This window comes from Trichomycterus rosablanca, chromosome 1 (assembly GCF_030014385.1).
Source record: "Trichomycterus rosablanca isolate fTriRos1 chromosome 1, fTriRos1.hap1, whole genome shotgun sequence".
Classification (NCBI taxonomy): Eukaryota; Metazoa; Chordata; class Actinopteri; order Siluriformes; family Trichomycteridae; genus Trichomycterus; species Trichomycterus rosablanca.
Window position 1 is genome coordinate 86,713,872 of NC_085988.1, and position 12,071 is coordinate 86,725,942.

A 12,071-nucleotide genomic window follows, 5' to 3' on the forward strand; every position below is an offset into this window, starting at 1 on the left:
TGTACACACACACACACACACACACACTGTACACACACACACACACACACTGTACACACACACACACTGTACACACACACACACTGTACACACACACACACACACACACTGTACACACACACACACACACACACTGTACACACACACACACACACACACTGTACACACACACACACACACTACACACACACACACACACACACACACTACACACACACTGTACACACATTCTACACACTACACACACACTGTACACACACACACACTACACACACACACACACACACACACACTACACACACACTGTACACACATTCTACACACACACACACACACTGTACACACACACACACACACACACACACATTCTACACTTTATAAAGCCATAACGCTTCATATTAAACTAATATAAAGCAGAAATAAGACGCTTCTGGTGGTGGTTGTTTATAACGTCTCTGTGTTCCTCTCTCTTAGATGTTTAACTTTGATGTGCGTAAGTTGAACTGGCCCGAGTACATCGAGAATTACTGCATCGGAACCAAGAAGTACGTCCTGAACGAGGACATGGCCGATATTCCAGCAGCCCGACAGCACCTGCGCAAGTGAGATACACGTTCATGAACATTCCTGCAGCGTCCCGTTATCTTCTCTGGAGACCGGTCTGCACAGGCGTTCCTCCTCAGAACGTGTGGTTCTGTTAACCCACACTTCTTCTAGATTAGTTGGTTGGTTGTAGTTGGTTGTTCACAGAGGGACCAGGAACACACGGCCTTACGTGGCTACAGATGTCTGAGATTGTTCAGTATTGTTTTGATTGACTGAGAAGATAGGAATATCGTCCCTCACATACAGAGCTCTGCTCTCCAAGACTTCTGGCCACAGTGGCTTTGGCGTCATTGATGGTCACCTTGTGAATTACAGATGATGAGGCAAGTTCCTTACCGATGCCCAAAGCCAGGAGCTGTAGAGCAAGATAGCTTCAGTGCATGGTGGAGGGGATACCCCTTGTATCACTGGTCACCTAACTGTGAAGCTACAAAGGTCTACAATGAGCTGTGCCAGTGTGACCTTGCTGCTTGAATCTATCAGAGGTGAAACTGGTTTCCTTACCTGGGTTACCTTTCTGGCAGCTCCAGTGGGCCAGCTAGGGTCCTTCTCCTTCAAATGATCTCCTGGGTCCATATGAATGGTTTTCTCTAGGAGGGATCACTGTTCTTGGGATTGGTTAACTGCTGTTGCTTAGTGTCGAGCCTAGAGAGACTCTTTGGTGCGTTGGACTTCCAACCACATGAATTAGAATGGGGATGCTAAACTTGGACTGAGAGATACATAGTTAGGTAGTATGAGGACCCTGTCCAGGGAGGTAGAAAGTCTCCAGACAAGCATGATCTCTTGAGGAGAAGAACTTCCCTCTCTTCCATGAGACAGGCTCTTGTCTGGAAGTGACGTTTGGCTTGTTAGAGAAGAGCCGATCTATTAATTTGCTTCCTCTGTCTCTCCTCTCAGGTTGAGGAACATCCGTTACACCTTCAACACAGTCCTGCTCGTCTTCATCTGGCGTGTCTTCATCGCCCGCTCTCAGATGGCCAGAAACATTTGGTACTTCGTTGTCAGTTTGTGCTTCAAGTTCCTCTCCTACTTCAGAGCCTCGAGTACCCTCACCAACTGAAGACGGCGCTCAGCCTCCCCGGTCTCCTCCGACGTACCCCAGACCCCCCCTTCCCCGGTCTACTACAGCATCCTTCATGCATCTCCAGTCTGCCAACGGGCCACCAGTTTTGCCTCTAATTTACTCCAGACTGCTACAACCTTTCCAGATACCCCCCGTCTACTTCTTATCTGCCTCTGTGTGCCTAAATCTACCCTTACTACATCATACCAGGCCCCAATCTGCCCCCATTCTGCTCTGTTTCATTGGTCTATTATTCATCGAATGGCCCTATTTGCCCAATTTAGCTGGCCTCCGGTCATCCACAGCATTGTACTGCCCCAGTTTAAATCTGCCAGTCAGCCCCAGCTGGTCACCAGTCTTGCATTGGGCATGAATTTACTGGCCCAGTCTGGTGCAGTTTACACCAACGGACATCAATCCAGTCTGGTTTACTCAAACGTACACCAGTCCACTCCTAATTAACCCTAATGGGTCATTATGGTTTCCTGACCAGCCCAACTGGCTCGCCAATCTTGTACCAGTTTGCCTGCCTGCCCCAGAGCCTTCTACACCCGTTATCCAAGTTTACTCCAGCAGTTTACTCCAGTATACCCAGTAGGCCAGTCAGCAGCCAGTTGGTATAGTTTGCCCCATCCTACCCCCATCCTTATCCAGTTGGCGACTGATCTTGGAGCAAAAGGTTGCCAGAGCCTTGAGTATCCCTCTTAACCTAAAAATAGTATTGTACTAGTATTGTAATGCCCGAATGCCCTTATATGCCAGTCTACCTTAGCTTATTTTAGGTTGGTCATCCATCCCAGTTTCCCCAGTTCCCCCAGTGGTAAACTTGACATTGGTATTGTTTGCCTTATAACCAGCGCAGTCGTCCACCAGAGCCTTGAGTGTCCTCATCAACACAAAGCAGCATTGAGCCGTGCCAGTCTATGCCAACGTATACGAACCCCCCCCCCCCCAATTCTGCTTAATTCTTAAAAGCTTGATCTAAACTGGCCGCAGCACGTCCCCAGTTTCCTTTTCCAGGCCTCCCAGTATGCCAGTCGGTTTGTTGTATTATACCCCCCACACCCCCGTGCCCTGTTCCCGTACCGCAACCAAATTCGAGGCCGTGGGAGCCTCACGTATTGTGAATAATTGTAAACAGCACTGTACTGCCCAGTCTCTTCGCCAGCAGATCCCAGTCTGCCCCCCCCAAGGTCATCTTCATTCAGTCTTTCCTCCTAACCGGTCTGCCCTCGGGGTAACTTGGGTTTAACTGGGGGTAAGAGGGGGCAGATCTCACCGTGGATGTCCAGTGTTTTTAGAGCGAGTTCTCCTTTTATAACCAGAAAACAGATCAATATGCAACGATTGCTCTGATTTACGGCCTGTCCTTATTAATACTGGATCAGCAGATTATTATATTATTGTTATTATTATTATTATTATTATTATTATTATTAATAATAATATTATTATTATTATTCATTCTTCTGGTAACAGGACTTTTCTTTTTATAATGATTTTAAACGATCTAAATCACGCCAGTGTTCGTTCTACGTAAAGATTAATTACCTGAATGTACAGAAGCTGTGTGTGTGTGTGTGTGTGTGTGTGTGTGTGTGTGTGTGTGTGTGTATGTGTGTGTGTGTGTGTGTGTGTGTGTGTGTGTGTGTGTGTGCAGTCGGGTCCAACAGTGTAGCTCATGCTAAATAAAATGCTTTTATTTCATCAGAGATCAAACACTGATACGGATGTTCGGGCAGCACTGTCCCTCACAGTATGAAGGTCCTGGGTTCGATCCCCGGGTGGAGCGGTCCAGGTCCCTTTCTGGGTGGAGTTGTGCATGTTCTCCTCGTGTCTGCATGGGTTTCCTCCCACAGTACAGAGACGTGTAAGTGAGGTGAAGTGGAGATACATGACTGTGTTTGATTTAGGGAGAAGCTGTAGCGTAGTGGTTAAGGTACTGGACTGGTAATCAGAAGGGTCAATGTTGGGCCCTTGAGCGAGGCCCTTAACCCTCAATTGCTTAGACTGTATCCTGTCACAGTGCTGTAAGTCGATTTGGATAAATGCGTCCGCTAAATGCTGAATCCATTTCTTGATTGTGATTGGACTCTGGTTCCTCTACGTTACCAGTGAACACCATTAATACTGATGCTGTTCTTATAAACGTCATCACCGCCGTGTGTTACGTGGTTTCCTCTCTGAAACTTGACGCTCTTACCCCCGACGTTGACGTGCTGCCGGAAGCTGAAACTGGTGGAGTCCGGCAACACTGGAAAGATTTTAGGTTCCAGATGTTTGTCGACTGGTTGGAGAACTGGAACGTTCTCAGACATGAGGGTCTCATCCCCCCCCCAGTCTCCACCCCAGTGAATCCCCAGTCCTGATCCTAGTGACTACCTTACATCAATCACCAGATTTTACACCAATTAATCCCCAATCTAGGCCAGGGCAGGTGTAGCCTAGCGGTTAAGGTGCTGGACTAGTAATCAGAAAGGTCGCTGGTTCAAACCCCATCACTGCAAGGTTGCCAATGTTGGGCCCCTGAGCAAGGCCCTTAACCCTCAATTGCTCAGACTGTGTCACAGTACTGTAAGTCACTTTGGATAAAAGCGTCCACTAAAATGCTGAAAATGTAAATGATCGATACCCATTGTTGACTTAATCAATCCCAATAATCACTTTCTGTATGATCCACTGGTGACCGCCGGATGACATTGATCAGGTTTGTTCCCCCTCTCTTTACCTGATGGATCCACATTATTGATTCAGTCGACTCACAGTATTTATCCTATTAAATTACTTTAAAAAACCCGATAACTTCACATGAGCCTCCAGTAAGCACCAGTATATCGCCGCTCACGCCCCCTCCGACCCACGCACTCGTGCACTCTGCCCAGGCGCCTCTATCTGCCAATCAGGGTCCTTACACAGCGTTTGAAGACCCCACACACATAGTCCGGTCATCCCTCCCTAGCATAAACGTGTCTGCTTGCTAGATGGTGCCCAGGCGACCGGTGGCAACGCCGAGTTTCGAACCGAGGAGTTCAGAATCTCGGCGCTGGTGTGCTAGTGGAATATCCCGCTGTTCCACCTGAGCACCCTTGTTCCCCAGTCTTGATCTGTCCTCTGTTAGTGTAGGAGTTCTTCTGGAACCGAGAACTCCTACATTCCTCGCTCTCAGGTCTTCACCCCATCGTTCTCTCCTCAGTCAGTGTAGGACAGGGGTATCTATCTGCCCCAGAGCTTTACTCCAGCATATCCATTCTGCCAGTCGAGTCCCAGTAGGCCAGTTTGTTTGCCCAAAATCAGCTCCAGTATGCCAGTCAGCAGTTACTTGATATAGTTCGCACCATCCTACCCCAAGGGTCTCCCCCAGTCTGCAAGAACTCTTACGTTCTGTGTTCCATTCTCTCCAGTCAGTGTGGGACGGAGGTTTACAACCCCGTAGATGCAGGTTTGAATTGTGTTCAGCTTATCAGCGGATAGTTTTAGCATCAGAGCTCACATTTACCCCGGGTTCTTCCGGTTACAGATGAATTACATCGTTAGTCTGTTGTAGCTATAGGGTTCACTTTGACGATTATCATTCAGGCGCTAGTTTTGCCGGCTGGGAATCGCCTCCACTGCGACGGGAAACTACGGAACGTTCCAGAAGCGACACCGGAATCACCATCGAGAAATTCCGAGTAGTTTTTGATCACTGATGAAATGAAAACGTTTTATTAAGAGCTCCGTTTCGTATCGGCACGATTCGGGTGCAGCCGCGGGACTTCGGAGCGTCAGCGCTAACACGCTGCATGAATCGTCTCCGCTTCCATCTCTACGTTATTAGCATAGCGCTCCATTCAGTTTTACACTCTATAATCGTTTACTGGCAGCTTCGGCTAGCGCATTCAGCTGGCTTGCTAATTCGGCATGTTCGCTAAGGTGTCATGTTTTACAGTTTTTTGTTATTTATCAGCGTGTCGGCTAGCATGCTAAGTTATCAAGTTAGCTACTTTTACGTTTTACACTCATCGGCAACAGATCTGCTAGTTTGCTAACTCGTTAGCGATCAAGCACAGACTTTAAGGTGTGTAATTTAAAATGTTTATAATTTACAGTGTTGCCCTAAACCTGCTAGTGCTAATCAGTCCATTTTAATGGTACGTCCACTGAGTTCACATTATACAGCTCTCACAAGCGATCATAACGTAGCTAGCATGCTGGTTACATTTGCGTTTTGCAATTTACAAAAAATATGGCTAGCTAACTTGCTAACAAGCTAGTATCAGATTATCAGTATCACATTTATAATGATGTCCCTTGGCTATCGATTTTAGCAAGGTCTAATATTTTGAAAGGGTCAAACACAACAAATTAGTAACAAACAAACATGACAGCAGCTCTGTTGCTTGTTAGCTAGGCTAACCTGTTAGCAAATTAGCTGAGCTCAAGATTTACAGTATGGCTAGCTTCATTAAGCTAACAGTTAGACAGTTCACAGTTTACCAAGAACATCACGGCTAACCAGCTGAGCCAGCTTGATCATTTGCAGCACTTAGCACGTTTGCTATATTTATAAATGTTTAGCTGGCTAATGAGCTAAGTTAGCATGCTAGCTGAGTGCTGGTTGTACAGTGTATGATATTGAGCAGCGGTGAGCGTGTGGGTTGTAATGAGGTTAATAAATGTTAGCGTTATAAAGGATGCTATTGTTTACTCTGGCTGTATGAAACTGCCCCGTCGATGCCAAAACAGAGGAAGTATTTTTGGATTTTTACAGAGAATTCTGAACGAGCCGCGTACGGTTACGACACCCAGCGTTTCCTCTTAACCACGCCCGTCTATATTTATGATGCCATAACGAGTTCAGAATCGACGCGTCTTCCTTCACCTGTAATCTTTTAATCAACTGTTTCAATATAAAACTCATTCAACACAAACTGAGACCCCAGTTTATTTATTTATTTATTTATTCTGTTTGTGCTTCTGATTTCTGATCTCAAAACCATCAAGAACAAAAATCGGCATGCAGACTGCTTCTACACACATTAGTGAAAGAACGGGTCGCTCTCAGGAGCTCAGTGAATTCCAGTGTGGTACCGTGATGCCACCTGTGCAACAAGTCCAGTGGTGAAATATCCTCACTACTAAATATTCCACAGTCGACTGTCAGTGCTGGTATAACAAAGTGGAAGCGATTGGGAACGACAGCGACTCAGCCACCGAGTGTTACCATGTAAAATGACAGGGCGGGTCAGCGGATGCTGAGGAACATAGTGCGCAGAGGTCACCAACTTTCTGCAGAGTCCATCACTACAGACCTGCAAACTTCATGTGGCCTTCAGATGAGCTCAAGAACAGTGTGTAGAGCTTCATGGAATGGGTTTCCATGGCCGAGCAGCTGCATCCAAGCCTCACATCACCAAGCGCAATGCAGTGGTGTAAAGCACACCGCCACTGGACTCTAGAGCAGTGGAGACGTGTTCTCTGGAGTGACGGATCACGCTTCTCTGTCTGGTGATCTGATGGACGAGTCTGGATTTGGCGGTTGCCAGGAGACGGTACCTGTCTGACTGTATTGTGCCGAGTGTAAAGTGTGGTGGAGGGGGGATTATGGTGTGGGGGTGTTTTTCAGGAGTTGTCCCTTAGTTCCAGTGAAAGGAACTCTTAATGCTTTAGCACACCAAAAGATTTTGACTTTGTGGGAACAGTTTGGGGATGGCCCCTTCCTGTTCCAACATGACTGCGCACAAGTGCACAAAGCACAAGCTCCATAAAGACGTGGAGGAGCCAGTTTGGAGTGGAAGAACTTGACTGGCCTGCACAGAGTCCTGACCTCAACCTGATAGATAGAACACCTTTGGGATGAATTTGAGCGGAGACTGTGAGCCAGGCCTTCTCGTCCAACATCAGTGTCTGACCTCACAAATGCGCTTCTGGAACAATGGTCAAAAATTCACATAAACACACTCCTAAACCTTGTGGAAAGCCTTCCCAGAAGAGTTGAAGCTGTTATAGCTGCAAAGGGTGCCGACATATTAAACCCTGTGGATTAAAAATGGGAGTCACTCAAGTTCATATGCGTGTGAAGGCAGACGAGCGAATACTTTTGGTAATATAGTGTAGGTCTAAAATAAAAACAGTGAGGAACTGTATGGTGGTGAAGAGGAGAACATACAGATTGATGTTCAGGAAAAGGAACCACGACCACTGAGGTAAGAGATCAAGTGTAGACCTGGCTAAGCGAAGGGATCCTGGTTCAGATGAGTCGAACTGCTCAGGTTTTGTGAAGAGACTCTGAACAAGCTGCATAAGGGCTGTAGGAACGTGTGGGTGATCTGGACCTACAGGACCATTGCACTGGTCTCACATGGTAGCATGTGAGCTGTCTGTGTAAGTTCTCGGTCATCCAGATGCTAGAGTTAAAGGCCTCTGGACTTCATTTAGGTTCTTGAAGACATGTCACCTCTCGTCTAGGGAGTCCCAGGTATTTAACTTCCAGACCAATCCTGACCCAGTCGATCTCACGACCACTAAACCAAACCTACATTTAACTCAGTTGTTCCCCTTTTTAACCCAATTGATTCCCAAATGAAGAGTATCACGTCGTGTTCCCCAGTCTTGATCTGTCTTCTTTTTGTGTGGGGAACCAAGAACTCCTACATTCTTCGTTCCATTCTCTTCAGACTTGCTCTCCAGTCTGTACCCTGTCGTTTTTTTCTCAGTCAGTGTGGAACAGAGGTAAACAACCCCACAGATGGAGGTTTAAATTGCGTTTTAGTTACAGATTATTTATATTATTAGTAGAGTAAAGTCTGTGATAGTATTGAACTGCTAGTGGAATTGTCACCTGGAGGTGGTCCTGAAAGTTGTTGACCCACCCTGCCATCATGTAAGTAGTTAAGGTGTAACTCATTTGAGAGGCATTGCCCCACCCTGCCATTATGTGATCTCCTAGGTCCACATGGGTCGAGGTGTGAATGGGAGTTAAACTGCCTAGGAAGGCCAGTGGTTCTCCGACCCTCCTCTGTTCAAAAGCATTTTTAGGACCCCCTCGACGGGTTATGATATTATTCCTTTCATTACTTATTATTCAGCAAGGATGACAGAAGATATGTGTTCTTGCTCATAGGAAATTCAATGAATCAACAATGAAGGTGACTACCTTAGTGGTGGGTTTACTTCTGGTGAACTTGTGGTAGCTTCCTCACATTGATCTTCTTAAGTAATATCTGCATCAACATCTAAATCGTGCATAGTCACAGTCCATTAACCTTGGCACTTTCGTGGTCGGCGAATCAAATGTGTCCATTCTTAAAGACTCATATGCCAAGAGCTTTTTGATTTTCCCGTCCCATCACTTGTGATTGATTTTTCCTCTTCTAAATTAAATGCAACAAGAAACTCCTGTAGGCTCGGTGAGACCCCCTGGTTGAGAACAGTTGTTGTAAGCCACCACCTCTGTTCAACGATGGTAGTTCCAGTTGGACATAGATGGTCTTTACTCCTCTTTCAAACCAGCTGTCCTCTCTGTCCAAAATGTCTGTCCCTCCTCTTTTAAATGCAGATGTAGAAGACTTTCGGATGAGAGGTAAAAACGTCTTCAAGAACCTGAAAATAAGTCCAGTACTAAATAATCTTAAAATGAAGGCAAACCAAGCTGGAATTACGTTAAAAAGAGGCACGTGGGATCGGATCACAAACCTCCAGATCATTTTCGAAAAAGCAAGAGGAAGGAACCAGGCACTATATTTCTGTTTCACTGACATGGTACAACCTGAGAAACTGGGATGGTTTCCCATCAAACCTGGTTCAGCTACTGAGGAATCTGTACAGCCAACAACATGGTGCTGTCAGGACAGCCAATCACACATCAGCATGGTTCAGGGTAAGAACGGGAGTCCCACAAGGATGTAACATCTCTCCATGTCTGTTTAAAATTCTTGGAGAACCAGTAATGTAAATAAAAACTATCTATCACACGCACCATCAGATCCACATCTAAAAGATCCCTCACCCTCACACGCACCATCAGATCCACATCTAATAGATCCCTTACCCACACCATTAGAGATCCACATCTAATAGATCCCTCACCCTCACACACACCATCAGATCCACATCTAATAGATCCCTCACCCACACCATCAGATCCACATCTAATAGATCCATCACACACACCATCAGATCAACATCTAATAGATCCCTCACCCACACCATCAGATCCACATCTAATAGATCCCTCACCCTCACATGCACCATCAGATCCACATCTAATAGATCCCTCACCCTCACACACCATCAGATCCACATCTAATAGATCTCTCACCCTCACACGCACCATCAGATCCACATCTAATAGATCCCTCACCCTCACACGCACCATCAGATCCACATCTAATAGATCCCTCACCCTCACACACCATCAGATCCACATCTAATAGATCCCTCACACGCACTATCAGATCCACATCTAATAGATCTCTCACCCTCACACACACCATCAGATCCACATCTAATAGATCCCTCACACACACCATCAGATCCACATCTAATAGATCCCTCACCCTCACACGCACCATCAGATCCACATCTAATAGATCCCTCACCCTCACACACCATCAGATCCACATCTAATAGATCTCTCACCCTCACACGCACCATCAGATCCACATCTAATAGATCCCTCACACGCACCATCAGATCCACATCTAATAGATCCCTCACCCTCACACACCATCAGATCCACATCTAATAGATCTCTCACCCTCACACACACCATCAGATCCACATCTAATAGATCCCTCACCCTCACACGCACCATCAGATCCACATCTAATAGATCTCTCACCCTCACACACACCATCAGATCCACATCTAATAGATCCCTCACCCTCACACGCACCATCAGATCCACATCTAATAGATCCCTCACCCTCACACACCATCAGATCCACATCTAATAGATCCCTCACCCTCACATGCACCATCAGATCCACATCTAATAGATCTCTCACCCTCACACACACCATCAGATCCACATCTAATAGATCCCTCACCCTCACACGCACCATCAGATCCACATCTAATAGATCCCTCACCCTCACACGCACCATCAGATCCACATCTAATAGATCTCTCACCCTCACACACACCATCAGATCCACATCTAATAGATCTCTCACCCTCACACACACCATCAGATCCACATCTAATAGATCTCTCACCCTCACACACACCATCAGATCGACCAGTGCTACAGAACAGGCGTCACCATGCTCGTTTGGGTTTGATCCTATTGGTTTGGCTCATCAGTGTAATTGATGTTATGCACTTGTTAGCAATGGCAGAGGCTAAAATACTTAAACTTAATAAGGAGTACCGTCCACATATTTTTGACCATACGTGTATGCTGCTATATAAAACCTGTATATAAAATATGTGGTTTTGAACCCAGAGGTGAGTTCATTCTGTTTAAGAGGTAAATAAGTCAATCTATCAGATTCATTATTAATAATGTAAAAATGTTGTGTCATTTAAGTCCTGTAGGGGGCAGCAGTGTAATCACACACACAACAATGATAAACTACAACTGAGCCTGAAGTGGTCAGAAATGTGAACGTCCACACAACCAGAACCTGGGAACCAGGAGTCGTGTAGCACCAACACCTCCTGATCTGTGTCGCTGTGCTGCTCCCAAATCCAGGTCTATCAGAACAGAGTAAATGTTCCCCTCACAGCACCAAGTGCTTTAATATAGATGCTTCATGCTGGAACATGACTGCAGGGATTCACTTCCATTCAGCCACAAGAGCATCAGTGATTAAAGCTCCGAGCGGCACGGCAAAGTTCTATCATATGAAAATCATAAATCTATTTTTCAAATAGACAAGAGAGAGGTGTGTGTGTGTGTGTGTGTGTGTGTGTGTGTGTGTGTGTGTGTGTGTGTGTGTGTGTGTGTGTGTGTGTGTGTGTGTGTGTGTGAGAGAGAGAGAGAATGAAGGCCAGTGGAAGGTCAGTGATTAGTGTACTGCTTTATTAATGACTCGTGTCACTGTTGGACCCCTGAGCAAAGTGTTTTAGCTCACAGTTGTAGGTCGCTTTAGATAGAAGTACAGGGGTTGGACAATGAAACTGAAACACCTGTCATTTTAGTGTGGGAGGTTTCATGGCTAAATTGGACCAGTCTGGTGGCCAATCTTCATTAATTGCACATTGCACCAGTAAGAGCAGAGTGTGAAGGTTCAATTAGCAGGGTAAGAGCACAGTTTTGCTCAAAATATTGCAATGCACACAACATTATGGGTGACATACCAGAGTTCAAAAGAGGACAAATTGTTGGTGCACGTCTTGCTGGCGCATCTGTGACCAAGACAGCAAGTCTTTGTGATGTATCAAGAGCCACGGTATCCAGGGTAATGTCAGCATA

General features: G+C 46.0%; 1 protein-coding gene across 2 annotated transcripts in view; it reads left to right on the plus strand.

Annotated features, from left to right (window-relative positions):
- The window catches only part of si:dkey-97m3.1 (fatty acyl-CoA reductase 1), a 36,724-nt gene extending 30,142 nt beyond the window's left edge, over positions 1-6,582 (plus strand). Inside the window, exons 11-13 of one of the 2 annotated variants that reach the window (XM_062997306.1) lie at positions 475-602; positions 1,507-1,599; positions 3,384-6,582. In XM_062997306.1, coding sequence (XP_062853376.1) covers positions 475-602; positions 1,507-1,599; position 3,384 — 222 coding nt within the window. In that variant the 3' untranslated portion in view covers positions 3,385-6,582. Of the gene's footprint in view, positions 1-474; positions 603-1,506 lie in introns of both variants that reach the window. The other variant, XM_062997295.1, reaches the window with a different exon arrangement.
- The last annotated feature ends 5,489 nt before the right edge of the window (positions 6,583-12,071 follow it).